Source organism: Stegostoma tigrinum, chromosome 28 (genome assembly GCF_030684315.1).
Source record: "Stegostoma tigrinum isolate sSteTig4 chromosome 28, sSteTig4.hap1, whole genome shotgun sequence".
Taxonomy (NCBI): Eukaryota; Metazoa; Chordata; class Chondrichthyes; order Orectolobiformes; family Stegostomatidae; genus Stegostoma; species Stegostoma tigrinum.
The window spans coordinates 27719762-27736185 of record NC_081381.1 but is presented as its reverse complement, the minus strand read 5'-3'; the positions used below and the strand labels follow the sequence as shown (position 1 = coordinate 27736185).

Sequence of the window (16424 nt, the reverse complement as noted above, 5' to 3'; positions counted from 1 at the left end):
AGGGTAATCAAGCTGAAAGGCTGAGGGGGAACAGCCTGTGAGTTCCACAATCTCCACCACTCCTGAAGGCAAGGCAAAAGATTTTGTAACTTACCTTTTCACTCCGGGATTTGCTGGAGATTGACAGAGCCTCAGGAATCTGGTGAGCTGGGCTCAGCCAAGGATTTTGCTGCATTTGCTTCTTCGCCAATCCAAACACAATGGCTTTTAAAATTAGAATAAAATTCAGGAGGGATACATTGTGAAGATGGTTAGCAGCATCCCAGTCTGGAAGCTGGATCCTGCCTGCATTGGGAGAATGTAATAAAAACTGCGCTGGTGTGAGTGTTGCTTTAATTTTCAATCCTCAGCAGGTTGAAAGCTGTGGATCGGTGAGGCAGCGGGCAGGAGGAGGGTGCTGGGCTGTTGTTGAAGCTCTTTGTGCAAGCAGGAACCTCACTGTCTGCCCTCTGCTCCCTGGGGCAATGACTGACTGAACACAGCAACTAGGGACGATTAGCGTTGCGTGGCTTTCAGGGAGGAGCTGTTTGATACGGCACACACTGTCTGAGGATTCTGTACACACAGAGAAAAAAACTACACAGACAAAACTGGGAGCAGTGCCCAGGTGTGTTAACCCTTGACAGTCTGGGCCCACTACAACTTGGGAAACACAATCAGCTAAGCAGCCATGAACTGCAAGTTCATAATCACTGCTTGCTGTTTTACCCATTGGTGCTGGAGACTCTCCCAGAACTAGCTGGGGGAGGAGGTCCATTGGGATAGACGCCCGTAGCTTAATTTTACAAAAATGTGATTCTCCCTTCACATCTTCTACAGTACCTTTCTTTACCCACCTCATGTCATATTTCTTGTTTGTTGGTTAACCACACAGGTTAAGGAGGTGGGGATTCAATTTACTTGAAAATCTTATACAGCTCCGTTTAAGAGCTCCAACTATAACTTGCAGTTACAGGTAACAAAGTTCATTTTCCCTTCTGCTGGGCTGCGCAGGGCAGCTGCTCAGGTGGTTTTTCACTCTGGTCCCTAGCTCATTAATATATCCACTCCTTAAAACAATAATACCTTTTCTTCCCCCCCCCCCCCCCCCCCAACTCCCGGTACAATTATATACACTAAGAGCGCATATATATATATACGTTCAGACAACTTATTGAGAAACAATAATTTTAAAATGTAAAAATTTAAGAATCTAAGAATGAAGAAATGAATTCCTCCTGATCTTGGTCTTAAATGGCCTACTGCTTATCCTGAGAATGCGTCCCCTGGTTATAGGCTCACCAGCTCAGGGAATATCTTAACTAAGTAAAACCCAAAAGATCTGTGCATGCTGGAAATCAAAAACAAAAACAGAAGTTGTTGGAAAGGCTCAGCAGGTCTGGCAGCATCCATGGACAGAAATCAGGGTTAACGTTAGCTCCAATTTCTCTCCACAGATGCTGCCAGATCTGCTGAGCCTTTCCAGCAACTTCTGTTTTTGTAATATCTTACGTACACCCACCATGTCACAACTTGTAAGAATTTTGTAAGTTTTGTTCTATAGACTGATATCCAGACAATGAATTAGGCACCAGCAATGCTTTTTAAGGATTTGCAAAGGTTTTGCTGTAAATCTATAGTTTAGCACAAACACCTGTTCCCATCTTTCCCTTCTGAATCACTTTCATGTGCAGCAGCCAACTCCCCACTGGGGAAGATCCCATTCCTTATTCTCTTAATAGAACTAATTAACCAAGATTCCAGACCATTCAAAAAACAGAAACCTAATTGCAAACAAAAAAAAAGGCCTACCAACTGGGGCTCTGTAACAAAATCAACAAAAAACTAAGGGGAACCAAATAACAATATCACCAAAGGAGGAAGTAATGACCCCTGGCTCCCTGATGCACACATATCCTGAAAATCTTTAATAAGTACCAGTAGACACCTTATGTGTTCTCACTCCAAGAAAACCCCAGTGCAGACATAGCCACAGAAAGGAGGCAGATAGTCAGGGAATACAAGCCCCTTCACAGTCTGCTGCCTGGACATTGATGACTATAAGACCCCAGCTCTTCCTCCTTTGCCAGAGCAGGTTAGCCAAACTGAATCGAATAGCAGCCCCCTATGTGCACTGTAACCTCAAGCAAAGTTGTAAAGGAAACTTAAACAAAAATCAAATCGATGTTTTCTGATCAACCTGTTCAGAGATGTTATTACACATCTCTGGAGCAGGTGGTTCCTGGATTCTGTCCTCCTAAGCTCAGAGTAGGGGCATTACTACTGCAGCAATTACAGCTTATAGAAAACACCAAATAAATGCAAAGCCCAATGGGCATCACCTGTTCTCGACCAAATCTCGAACGGTTCTGGTGGATAGCAGGTTCGTGTGGTACAGTGGTACTGTCCCTAATTCAGGGCCAGGAGTCCAGGTTTCAAGTTCCACCTGCTCCAGAGGTCTGTCATAATGTCGCTGAATGGGTCAGTTAAGATATCTTCTAGTCGATCCTGACGGTTCTTGTGCAGAGTGATAGTAGTAATGCTACTGTGAATGGGATTCACATCCCATCTGCTCCAGAGGTAACAACATCTGAGCAGATTAATTCAGAAGATACCCCTTAAAAGGACCTGCATTTAACAGAATGCCTATCATTTCAGAAAAATGTTACATTTATACATAGGTACAAAGATTGGAATAAAAAACACAGCTTCCAGTTTCCTTCTGTAATATGGCAAGACATCTTCTTCTAGACACTGCAACAATGTTTCTGTAGAAGCATTCCTTTTTGTGAAACAATCCACTAGCTGGCAACTGCTATCTTCTCACCTAACCTTTGAGATATTTTTTCCCTCTCTGCTTTAACTCAGCTACATCTACATTCTTTCTCACTCACACATTTTGTAAGATGGACGTTATCCCACAGAGACTGATTATCAATGTAACATTCCATTGGTATTATGCTTTCAGTCCCTTTTACCTGGAGCTGTACAGCACGGAAGCAGACCTTCGGTCCATGCTGACCAGATATTCTACATCAATCTACTCCCATTTGCCAGCATTTGACCCATATCCCTCTAAACCCTTCCTAATCATATACCCAACCAGGTGTCTTTCAAATGTTGTAATTGTACCAGCCCCCACCACCATTTCCTCTGGCTGCTTATTCCATTCACGCACCACCCTCTGCATGAAAAAGTTGCCCCTTAGGTCCCCTTTAAATCACTCCCTTTGTGCCTTAAAATTATGCCCTCTAGTTTTGGACCCCCCCGACTCTGGGGAAAAAACCTTGACTATTCATCGCATCCATGCCCCTCATGAGTTTATAAACCTCTATAAGGTCACCCCTCATCCTCAGACGCTCCAGGGAAAATAGCCCTCAGCCTATTCAGCCTTTCCCTGTATCTCAAACCTTCCAATGCTGGTAACTCCCTTGTAAATCTTTTCTGAGCTCTTTCAAGCCTCACAACATCTTTCCTTTGGAGAGTGACCAGAACTGATCGCACTATTCCAAAAGTGGCCTAACCAATGTCCTGTAAAGCTCTAACATGACATCCCAGCTCCTATCATGTAGCATTTCCCATGTGACCTGAGTAAATAGAATGCTATGTCAGTGACATCAATAAGAGACAAAATTTCAGCAACTAATATGATCTTCACCACTGTTCAATTCTTTCCCTCCCATATATCAAGTGCCAACTGTTCCCATTTTCTCTCACAAGGAATATCACTAATACTCCTGCAATGGAAAATCCATTGCTAAGATTTGGATATGATGCATCACCAAAAATGATTCTTTTTAAAGTCATTCACAGGTTGTGGGTGACACAGTCCAGTTTAACATTTATTGTCCATCCCAGTTAAGATTCTAGAACTCTAGAACTAGGATCAGGAGTAGGCCATCTGGACCTTTCGAACCTGCCCCGCTATTCAATAAGATCATGGCTGATCTTTTTGTGGACTCAGATCCACTTACCCACGCTCTCACCATATCCCTTAATTCCTTCATTGTTAAAAAAAAGTCTACCTTAGCTTTAAAAAAGTTTACTGAAGTAGCGTCAACTACTTCACTGGGCAAGGAATTCCATAGATTAACAACCCTCTGAGGGAAGAAGTTCCTTCTGAATGCAGTCCTAAATCTGCTCCCTCTAGACTTCAGGCTATGCTCTCTTGTCCTAGCTTCACCTACTAGTGGGAACATCCTCTCTACTTCTATCTTATCTATTCCCTGCATAATTTTATATGTTTCTATAAGATCCCCCCTCAATCTTCTGAATTCCAATGAATATAATCCCAATCTACTCAGTCTCTCCTCATAAACCAACCCCCTCAACTCCAGAATCAACCTACTGGACCTCCTTTTGCACCCCCTCCAGTGCCGGTACATCCTTTCTCAAGTAAGGAGACCAAAACTGCACACAGTACTCCAGGTGTGGCCTCAACAGCACCTTGTACAGCTGCAACATAATCTCTCTGCTTTTAAACTCAATCCCTTTAGCAATGAAGGTCAAAATTCCATTTGCCTTCCTAATTACTTGTTGTACCTACAGACCAAACTTCTGTGATTCATGCACAAGGACACCCAGGTCCCTCTGCGTGGCAGCATGCTGCAACTATTTACCATTCAAGTAATAATCCTTTTTACTATTACTCCTACCAAAATATATGACTGCACATTTATTTACATTGTATTCCATCTGCCAGACCTTTTCCCACTCACTCAATGTATCTATGTTCCTCTGCAAAGTTTCACAGTCCTCTGCACACTCTGCTCTACCACTCATCTTAGTGTCATCTGCAAACTTGGACACCCTATATGTAGTCCCCAACTCCAAATCATCTCCAAATTGTAAATAATTGCGGTTCCAACACCAATCCCTGAGGCACACCACTAGTCACTGATTGCCAGCCAGAATAGCATTCATTTATCCCCACATTCAACAACATTGTTGTGGGTCTGGAGTCACATGTAGGCCAGGCCAGGTAAGAACAGCAGTTTCCTTCCCTAAAAGAAGGGCAATAGTGAATCAGATGAGTTTTTCCTGGCAATCAACATTACACTGTTAATTCCTGATTTTTATTGAATTCAAATTCCATCATCTGCCATGCTGGGATTCAAACCTGGATTCCCAGACCATTACTCTGGTCTCTGAATTAATAGTTTAACAATAATACCACTCAGCCATCATCTCCCCATATGATTAATGTCATATTACCGGGATTAACCAAAGCTGAGAACTTCACCATACATTTCTCTATTTTAACCCTTTTAAAAGTTTTACTTGATCTTTTAATATCCTCCACCACTGGATCTTGCATGCCCAGACCATGTTCCAGCACATCGAAACTTACCTCTCATTCAGTCTGTGTTCTGTCCAATAAAACTGCTCAGCTGTTCCATATTGTCTTTGCTAGCAGCCTATCTTTATGTCCTGACCTCGCACCATTAGTTGCAATGGGGTTGAGATTGTCCAAGATACATCACAAGATACCTAGTTCCTTGCTGTTTGGTTAAAATCATCTGAATGTGTCTGGCAGCTCTTTTATCATGTCAAACCATCCAGCCTTCCCTGAAAATATTTCCTAGTGCTTTCAGTTAGGAATCACCAGCTGTTTCTTCCTGAGGTTTGGCTGGTCGAAAGATCTTAAGGACACCCCCCACTTCGATGTCAATATTGTCTACACGTACGTTTAATGCAATATTTGTATTCTGCTCAGTTTGTCTGTGGTAATTATTTTGGTACCAGGGAACTGCAGAGAAAGTGTTTCACACGCTATTTTGGATGACACTTGCGATAGGCGTTTGGATCCAAACTCAAATGGTTTGACAGCTTGTGCCCTGTGTTTGTTTTTGGTCAATATGATGTTAGGAAGTTAAAAATTCTGAGATAGCTCTGCAGATCTTCGTTGTCTTGGGGACTACATGTATCTTCCATCTTTCGATTTGCCTGGGTCAGTTTGGATCCCACAACCTGTTGTTGGGGACATGTCCCTCACAATGAGCTACTGCCATTGGCAAGTGTATACTTTACTGGTTTAGTTTCGCTCATCAGTGCAATATGATCAACAAGACACACATGCAGGAAAATTTTAACTAATTCAGTTCATGTGCTAAGAAAACAAATCTTAACTGACAAACAAACCAAGAGGTAGCCTCTGTAAGCAATATCTATTAAACTGTGCTCTGAAAGTAGGGATTTCCTGAGATTCCTTTGCAAAATGGATGAAGCAATATTACTGTTTGACATCATGCTTGGAGAAGAATTTAGCTCCTCTGAATTTGACAAAACATGCTATTTCCATTCGGGTTGCCATAGCCGTATTTCAGTAAGTACATTAAGCAAGGGATAGTGTCTCATTCTGGGCAGCTTATTTTCCTGTTGTCGTTGTGTCATTGACTTCCATTGATCCAGGTGCATATGTTGCAGAATTCTGATTGATAGGATGTTTGCACCAGCTTTTGTATCAACTTTGATCAAGTGTTTTGTGTGTGTGTGTGTGTGTGTGTGTGTGTGTGTGTGTGTGTCTGTGTGTGTGTGTGTGTGTGTGTGTGTTAATGTTTCATATTCACAAAGTGGAAGACCTCTTTAACTTCTGGGTAAAGGTTCTTTCACCTTTACACCCCACCCTAAAGCAGTGGTCGGAGACCAGGGAAACTCCTCCCAAGTGAATGACACTCAGGGATTGAATATAAATTGACAGATAAATAGATTAAAATGATTCTCCTGGAACTTTGCTTGAAATCTCCAGCCAAAGTCCCCAGAGGTTTAACCCTTCCTTACAGAGATTGACAGTCCAGGGAGTCAATGGAATGATGCTGCCCTCACTTGGTCTGTGAGCTAACTGCACCACCCCTAAACTCCTGGGGTCCAAGCCTTGATGTGATACTGTAATTCATCTGTCTCGGCATCACAAAGCTCTCACTGAGTGAATTACTTCTTGGCGCAGTCTTGCTTTTGTTACTAGATAAACACAGTAGTCATTACACCCACTGCAAGATGCTCTTCCCATAATGAAATCAATGACTGGTTAATCTACTGTTGAGGAGAAATGTTGGCTAGGCCACTGGGGAGCTCCCTGCCTCTCCAACAATATTGCCTTGGAAATGAGCAAACAACAGTCAAGATCACAACTTATTGTTTCTCCCAAAAAACATATGGCCATATTTTCTGAAGATTTTCTGAAGAAGGGTCTAGGCCCAAAACGTCAGCCTTCCTGCTCCTCTGATGCTGCTTGGCCTCCTGTGTTCGTCCAGCTCTACACCTTGTTATCTCTATGGCCATATTCGCTGGCTTATCATTTTCTCTGGTTTACAGAATATAGTTACAAAATGCTATGGATAAATCCCATAAAATCTCAGATCATAAAAATGTTCACAGGTCCAGCTCACCACTGCTTATAAAACAGAAGTACAGTACCATTCATTTCTGAACCCTTGTCATGGTTGACCTAAGCACAAATGCTTTATTACCCAATTAGCACATGAGTGAAAGGTACAGAGGCAAAACGCAAGAATAGAAAATGGAAAAGAGAAGGGGAGAAAGTGCCTTTGCACGTTTGAGGGAGAGTGAGTATAGCGGTGTGTATGTGCTGGTCACAAGGAGGAAGAAAAGCCCTTACCTTGACGGCCCTCCGTTTGTCCACACATTCTTCATGCTGACAGAGCAGAACCTTCTCTTCTGTTACACTCCGTTCATCTGAAAAAGAACACTTTGGTTGGTTCCACCAGAAAACATTAGGACACTAATGCAGTTTGCTGACGGTGACAGGGCAGAAAGGCAGTGCCCATAGGTGACAGGGCAGTAATGCTTTTTACCAAGGGTTACTGGTCAGTAATGCAATGTACTGAGAGTGACAGGATAGCAATGCAGTGATCTGAGGGTTATAGGGCAGTAATGCAGTGTACCAAGGGTGACAGAGCAATAATGCAATGTACTGAGAGTGATAGGGTAGTAACGCAGTGTATCAATGGTGACAGGGCAGCAATGCAGTGTACTGAGGGTGATAGGGTAGTAATAAAATGTACTGAGAGTGACAGGGCAGTAATGCAGTGCCCCCTGGGACAGGGTAGTGTTGCAGTGATCTGAGAGTAACAGGGTGGTAATGAAGTGTACTGAGGGCGACAGGGAAGTAATACAGTGATCTGAGGGTAACAGGGCAGTAATACAGTGTGCTAAGGGTAAAAGGGCAGTAATGCAGTGTTTCTGAGGGTGATACGGCAGTAATGCGGTGTTACTGAGGGTGATAGGACAGTAATGCAGTACCCCGTGTGACAGGGTAGTAACGCAGTGATCTGAGGGTAACAGGGTGGTAATGCAGTGTAGTGAGGGTAATAGATCAGTAATGCAGTGTTACTGAGGGTGACAGGGCAATAATGCAGTACCTTGTAGGTGACAGGACAGTAATGCTGTGTACTGAGAGTGATGGTACAGTTACACAGTTTACTGAAAGTGCTGAAGCAAAAATGTACTGCTGCAGGAACGTTCCATGGGCGGGCAGGAGGAGAGTCTTGTGTCAGTCATGGGCAGGTAAGAGCTATGGATCATTGATGAACAGAAATCATTGATAGGTTCATCATCAGTCAATATACAAAGGTATGAGAAGTTTGTCAAAATGCTTGTTCTGTTTGTGTGGGGAACTAGAAACTCAGTCACATGATTCACGAGACAGAGAGTCACTTGGCAATTCCAGTGAGTTAATTTGTCTTGTCTCGAACATTCTGTGGCATATTGTTACAAAGCTTGTCAGCCCATTGAGATGAATGTTGTAGAACTCCCACCAGTGTGCAGTGAGCCAAACAAGCTGCTCTGTAATTAAGACGCAGCACAGTAGGCGCTGTGTTTAGTAGGAGCTCCCCACTTGGCAGCTCAGTTGCACGCATTGCAACAGATCTCTGTCAGTATCTCCCACACAGCCTCCAAGAAAATATTTCACAATCCCTCCATTTAAAGGGACAGCACTCAGAATCCAGCAACTACCTTGGGAGAAGAACAGATTATCAGTTCAATTACTGCACTGGATCCAAATCTGTCAATTTGAATAATCCAACAGAGAGGATCAATTGAAAATGAGTCTGCCCAGACTCTAATCACACCCCCCACACTCAGTTTGTTAGAGGGAGAGACAGAAGGTGACCAAGAGACAGACTGGGTAGAAAAGCAAAAGTGACCGACAGGAAGCCAAATAAAGTGAGAAACTGTGTAAGAAAAAGAGTGAAAATAACACAGAGACCGCTAGAGACTGGGAGAGGCAAAATAAGAGCAAGAGTGAGGAGAAACGGAGTCAAGAGAGAAAGTGAATGGAGACAGAGTGAGACACAAACAGACAGAGAAATCAAGAAGCAGCAAACAGAAACAGTAACTGGAAAATGTTGTCAATACAGTGTGGAGCTGGAGACAGCAGGTCAGGCAGTATTAGAGGAACAGAAAAGTTGACATTTCAGATTTACACCCTTCATCACGACTGGTGAAAACCTGAAACATCAACTTTCCTGCTCCTCTGATGCTGCCTGACCTGCTGTGTTCCTCTGCTTCCGCACTGTATTGACTCTGACTCCAGCATCTTCGGTTCTTCCTATCTCCTAGTAACTGGAAAACACTCCTGCACATAATTTACAATAATGCACCTAATCTTGCTGGATGTTATATTACTGTGTAAATTAAAATATTACGTATCTATTAAAAATCAGTTTAAAATGGTGTACAATGTCTGAAGTGTGCAATATTTCTGCTCAGTTTGTGTTTTTCAGAGTTTCTGTTGTTCTCTGAATGTGCAGATGTGGTTTATTACCGATCAGTGAGACAATAATGAGCAGTGACAGGTAGGTTCGTCAGCCTGATCCCAAGTGATGCCCCACCCATTTCACTGCTTATTCTTGCAGTTTTAATTTCTCCATTAAGTGTTAAGAATATGAGGAATGTGGAGTGAAGTGACCCAGAAACAAGGTAGCTTTCATCAGACAAAGCTGTGTAAACTGAGAGGAGAGAGGGATTACAAGAGAAACAGTGCTGAGTAATGCTGCCCGGGAGAGGGTGAGGCCACGGTGTTAAAAACAGCAGCATCAGGACACATAGCATCAGGCTCCCCGTGAGTACAACACATGAACAGGAAACTAGAATCTTCCATTTGGCTCTTTTCCATTTTAAAACTCTGCTTAAATGAATTCCATCCTGGCCAGCCGAACCTAGACACTGCCAGGTTCCCACTCCCAAGGTCCAATCTATGTACAGTACAAGTGCAGACAGATAGCTAGTCAGTCAGAAAAGCAGACAAGCAGCAACAGACAAAAAGACATTAAGCAGACAGACAAAGCATGCACGGGCACATTTAGGCTTATGCATGCAACTGACACACATGAGGGTTCACAAGTATTAGTCTCCAGATGGATCAGCTGATACACTCCTGGAAAAATATTTAACACAAACTTGCTGGAGTCTATTTCTTAGCCAATCACATGTTAAGATTCTAAAACAAATCAAATCATATCAAAATGTAGTGGGATGCTTTACCACTGTAAACTGTTAATGAGACTCAATGGTGAATCAATATCTCCAGAGTAGGAGGGACCCTGAACTCTGTGAGGGTTAGTGCCTTCAATGTCTCAATAACCAGTTAGTTCACTGGGAGGGGTGGTGGTGGGGGTGGGTCGGGGGTGGTGTTGCTATCTGATGAAGCTGCCAGTGTATGGCCTTTTCACACCTGTGCTGTGTGAGATGGTCCATAATAATTTGGTATGCCTCAGAGCATGATCTCTGAATCAGTGATAACCAGACAAGATTTGATTATCTTCAGTTAGACCAGAATGTTTACAGGTAGAATCAGCCGTTCCTCCCAAGCAAATCAGCTCTGTGCCTCAGTAAGATCTTGGGTGATCTGATAATCCTCAACTCAACCTTCCTCCTTTATCCCCATACCTCTTCATTCCATTACTGAGTAAAAATTTGTCCATCTCAATCTCGAATATACTCAACAACACAATCTCAACAGTTCTCTGTGGTAAGGAATTCCATAGATTCATTACCCTTTAAGAGTGGTAATTCCTCCTTGTTTTTGTGGGGTAATCCCTTATTTTGAGATAATGCCTTCTGGCCCTAGACTCTTTTACAAGGGGAAATAACCTCGCTGCTTGCCTCCTGTCAAGTCTCCTAGGATATCTCTACGTTGCAATAGGCCTCCTCTCATTCTTCTTAACTCACATGAGTAGAAGTCCAACTTACGCAACCACTTCTCATGAGAAAATCCCACCATAACTGGAATCTATCTAGTGAACTCTGTCTGGACTGCTTACAATGTCAGTATATATTTCCTTTCATAAGGGGGCTAAAACTGTTCTTAGTATTCCAGGTGTGAAATGACTAGTGCCTTGCACAGTTTTAGCAAGAGTTCCATACTTTTATATTCGATTCCCCTTGAAAAGCAGGTCAACATTCCACTTGCCTTCACTATTACCCACTAAAACTGGAGACTAGTTCTTTTGTGATTTGTGGATGAAGACTCCCAAGCCCTCTGGGCTGTAGTCTTTCCCCATTAAATAATATTCACGTCCTCTATTCTCCTGTCAAAGAGCACAACCTCACATTTTCTCCACTTTATATTCCACCTGCCAGGTTTTTGACCACTCGCCCTGTCTATTTCCATCTGTAGCCTCTGTGTGTTATCTTCCTCATTACTCTTTCCATTGATTTTCAACAGCATCTGCAAACTTGCCAATAGTACATTCACCTCACTCATCTGAATCATTAATAGATAGCTTAAATAATTGTGGACCCTTCACTGATCCTTGTGGGGCTACTAGTTACAGGTTGCCATCTTGAAAATACTTCCCTAATCCAACTCTGTCATGGAATCCCAACAGTGTGGGAACAGGCCAGTTGGCCCATCAAGTACACACCAATCCTCTGAAGAGCATTCCACCCAGACCATCCTGCAATTCCCATGGCTAATCCTTCTAGCCTGCACATCCCTGGGCACTATGTTCAATTTAGCATGGCCAATCCACATAACCTGCACATCTTCGGACTGTGGGAGGAAACCAGAACGCCTGCAGGATACCTGCACAGATGTGGGACAATGTACAAACTCCACACAGATAGTCACCCTAGGCTAGAATCAAACCCAGGTCCCTGATGCTGTGAGGCAGCAGTGTTAATCATTGAGCCACCATGCCTCCTCTCTACCTACTGTTAGAAAACCAATTTCCCTCAACACCTTGTCCTTTTATCTTATTAAGGAGTCTTATGCACCTTACTGAATTCCTTTTGGCAATTTAGATATGTTACATCTACTGGCTCTGCTTTATCTAACCTACTTGCTACCTCCTTAAAAGAAGTGTAATAAATTTTCAAGGCATAGTTTTCCCTTCATGAAGCCATGCTGACTCTCCTTGACTACATTATGTATTTCTAAGCTTGACTTATTACACACTTTATAATGGACTCCAACATTTTCCCAATGACAAACATTTAGTCAAAACAAATAGTTTCTATTTTTTTTTGTCTCCCTCTCTTATTGGTGTGTAACAGACTGATCTATGCCCTCCCTAACTTCCCACCTACACTCACCTTTACTGGCTCCATCCCTGGCTCTTTGATCTGTCTGTCCCCCTTCACCTATCTTCTCCTTTATCCATCTTCTATCAGCCTCCCACTCTCTCCACATGTATTTCAGAACCCTCTTCCCCTGCCGCAGTTCTGAAGAAGGGTCTAGGCCCGAAACGTCAGCCTTCCTGCTCCTCTGATGCTGCTTGATCAGCTGTGTTTATCCAGCTCTACACCTTATTATCATGGAAGGATGGAATCAGGTTCTAAAGTTATTGAACTCGATGTTGAATCTGAGAAGCTGCAGGGACTCCAAGCAAAAAAGAACAAGACAATCTTCATTCACTTGCACTGAAGCTAACTGGAATGCTGCAGCAGGCCTGTGACAGAAATGTTGGCATGGGAACACACTGGGTCATTTTTGCAGACAGCATATAGGTGTTCTACAAAGTGGTCACTCAGTCTGCGTTTTGTCTCTCTGGTGTAAAGGAGACCACAATGAACAGCAAATGTGGTAGTCAAAACTGAGAGAAGTACAGGTATGTCACTGCTTCACCTGGAAGTTCTGTCTGGGGCCAAGGAGGGAGAAGGCAAATGGGCAATTGTTACACCATCTGCTGTTTAATGGGAAGGTGCCCTGGGGGTGTGGAGAGGTGTTGGGAATGGAGGAGGAGTGGACCCGTCCACAGGGAATGGTCCCTGCGGATTGCTGACAAGTGAGAGGAGGGGAATGCGTGTTCTGTTGAAGATGATGGGAATGGTGGCTTATGAGTCTGGTGGGCTGGTAAGTAAGGATTGGGGGAACCTTATGTTGTTGTGAAAGGGAAGGGAAGGGTGAGGGCAGAAATGCGAGAGATGGGTCAGATGCAGCTAAAGAGCAGAGAATCCTTGGTTGAGGAAAAAGTTGGCATTTCCAGAAACTGGGAGAATGGGATGATGTCCTTTCAGGAAGCAGTGTGTGAGGATGAACAGTTGAGGTAACTGTGGGTGTCAGTTGGTTTGTAATGGATAACAGTGGCCAGCCTATCCTTAGAAGTGGAAAACGTGATGTCAAGGGAGGAAAGGAAGGAGTGAGGATGGACCAAGTGAAGGTGAAGGCAGGGTTAAAATTGGAAGCAAAATTGATAAACATATCCAGTTCAGAATGAGGAGGGAAGCAGCACCAAGTATGTTATCACATATTGGAGAAAGAGGAAAGGGTTGTGGGGAGGGCCTGCTATCCATTACCTCCTTGTTTACCTACCCTTTCATCTCTCTCTCTCTCGCTCTCTCTCTCTCTCTCTCTCTCTCTCTGGGCTCCATATTTACCTAGATAACAAAATGTGAGGCTGGATGAACACAGCAGGCCAAGCAGCATCTCAGGAGCACAAAAGCTGACGTTTCGGGTCTAGGCCCGAAACGTCAGCTTTTGTGCTCCTCGCTGCTTGGCCTGCTGTGTTCATCCAGCCTCACATTTTGTTATCTTGGATTCTCCAGCATCTGCAGTTCCCATTATCTCCATATTTACCTATCTGCTCATTTCTCTCTCTCCCTCCCCCTCCATTCTCCTTTGTATTCAGTGTAAATACCACTATTTCCTAACTACTAACTGTATTGAAACAGTGACTCTGCTTTCTTCCTACAGGTGCTGCCTTTCTTTATGAGTTTTGTCAGCAACTTCTGTTTTTGTTTCAGATCTTCGACATCTGCAGTTCTTTGTTTTATTCCAGTAAGACTCGATGTTGAACCTCAGAATTTCATCTGTTACCATGTCATGTCACAAATTACTCATATGCCAGAATACAAAATATTATTTACTGAAGGCAACTGATCTTTTAGTATTTGAATGAATTGACACTTAGAGCTTCCACAGCCCTCCATGTGAGCTGGTTCCACTGATTGTTCGCTTGCTCACTGAAGTGTCATACCAGGTATCAGCCCTGGGATGGTATTGAGAGCTTTCTCAGCAGTGGGACCAAATGTGGATGGGCTGCCCACTGAATGATGGTGGACATTCAAATTAAATTATTGAAGGTCCAGCTAAAGAGACTTTTCTGGCCTGCCAGCATCTTTCAGAGAGTGTTACAACTCTCTGCCATCAAAGGCTACCAGCTTCATTGAGGCAATCTCCCTTTGCCCATCCAGGCCATCACTGAAAGTGAAGTCTCCACATCCCAAGAAGGTCCAAAGATGAGAGATAATTGGAACTGCAGATGCTGAAAAATCTGAGATAACAAAGTGCAGAGCTGGATGAAGACAGCAGGCCAAGCAGCATCTTAGGAGCAGAAAGGTCGACGTTTTGAGATGTGCAGGTTAGATGGATTGGCCATGCTAAATTGCCCATAGTACCCAGGGATCTTCAGGTTAGATAAATTCGCCATGGGAAATGCAGGGTTTCAGAGATAGGGTAGGGGGTGAGTCTGGGTGGGATGTTCTTCTGAGGGTCAGTATGGAGTGAGTGGGCTGAATGGCCTACTTCCATACTACAGGGATTCTATGATTCTATGAAGGTAATGTGGGAAGGGAATGCTGTTCTAACTGGCCATTGAAGTGGCCCTGCTGATTTTAACTTTTATTTTTACAGACTTCTCGATTCGTTCAATCTCTGAAAAACCTTAGCAATGGCCACATTTTTCAGTGGGGCTGTGAGGCGTTCGAATTATTTGGCCCTCTGTTTGCTGCTAGTGGTACCAAATGACAGTGCAATTACAGGCAGTCAGTTCAGGATTCTATTGCTGGCAAGTGTATAATCAATTTGGCCCCAAAGACCACAGCAAAACCCCACTCATTTATTTCTACAAATCAGTTTTGAATTTATTTTCCTATCAATGCAGACCATATCTTCTAGTCCTTCTGGAGAAAGTAAATGTGTCTGTCATGCTCAGCATTATGGAGTTAGTTTAGAACATATCCAATTTACATAATTTGCCCCACAGTTCTGAAGAAGTCATACTGGACTGAAGACATTAACTCCACTCTCCGCAAATACTGCCAGATTGAAGGGTTTCTCCAGCAATTTTGCTTTTTATTTCAGATCTCTAGCATCCACAATCATTTGTTCTAACTTTGTTACTGAGGCTCAGAATCCAATCCCTCCATTCCCTTCATCATTCTTCCTCCCATGTCCTTTCAACAAATGCAAAATCTTTTCCATGTATACACAGTACTCCAACTGCAGTCTCACAAATGATTAATAAAATGATAGGATTGCCTCATTTTGTCAGTGAATCCTTTCATACAGCCTAACATCTGACTTTCAAAGATAAAGAGGCTGACAAAACCCATTACATTTCAGGCATATTTCAAAGGACAGTTGGTGCATGTCAAAATCCGCAACCTTCTTTCTGTCCCATCGTCTGGTCTTTATTGCTTATTCCACGTCAGATCATAAACAGGGCAAGAATCCACACAATAGCCACTGCTCATTGATAAGATAAGGGTTGGCCCAACCACAGTAAACAAGGGTTGTTTGTAATGTGCCATTATATTTTGACGCAAGTTACACAAATGTATTGCAGCAAGCAGCAAACCAACCCAAAGTTTACGAGGCATATCCTCTGTACCTGACCTGCAGTCAGGATGACGATCAGACAAGCATTTGGTCTGGTTCTTATTACAAATTACTCATGTCAAATCCCATTCGTCACACTTTCTCTCACCTGCAATCATTCTTGGATAGCTTGTCATTGTGCACTTCAAAACATAAATTTAAGCACAGGATGATTTAACAACTCCTGGTCAATCTTCAGCAGGGATAATGCACTGTTAGGGAATTGCAGACAAAGCAAACCTCTTGCTAGGCCTGAAGATCAGCCTCTCGGTGATGCTCGAGGAGCTGATTACCTGCAGGACAGTGGCAGCTTCTGCAGCCTTCAATGCCAGCAGCTGTAAGCTAGGATGTGAAACCCAATCAGCTCTTCGAATGCCTTGGT

General features: G+C 43.3%; 1 protein-coding gene across 4 annotated transcripts in view; it reads right to left on the bottom strand.

Annotated features, from left to right (window-relative positions):
• Positions 1-16424, bottom strand: part of LOC125466637 (pleckstrin homology domain-containing family G member 5) — a 119715-nt gene that overhangs the window by 82451 nt on the left and 20840 nt on the right. For 2 of the 4 annotated variants that reach the window (XM_059655610.1, XM_048561429.2), the window contains exon 2: positions 7598-7674. In XM_059655610.1, the coding sequence (XP_059511593.1) occupies positions 7598-7674 (77 nt within the window). Of the gene's footprint in view, positions 1-94; positions 458-7597; positions 7675-16151; positions 16418-16424 lie in introns of those variants that run through there. The other 2 variants (XM_059655611.1, XM_059655612.1) reach the window with 2 other exon arrangements.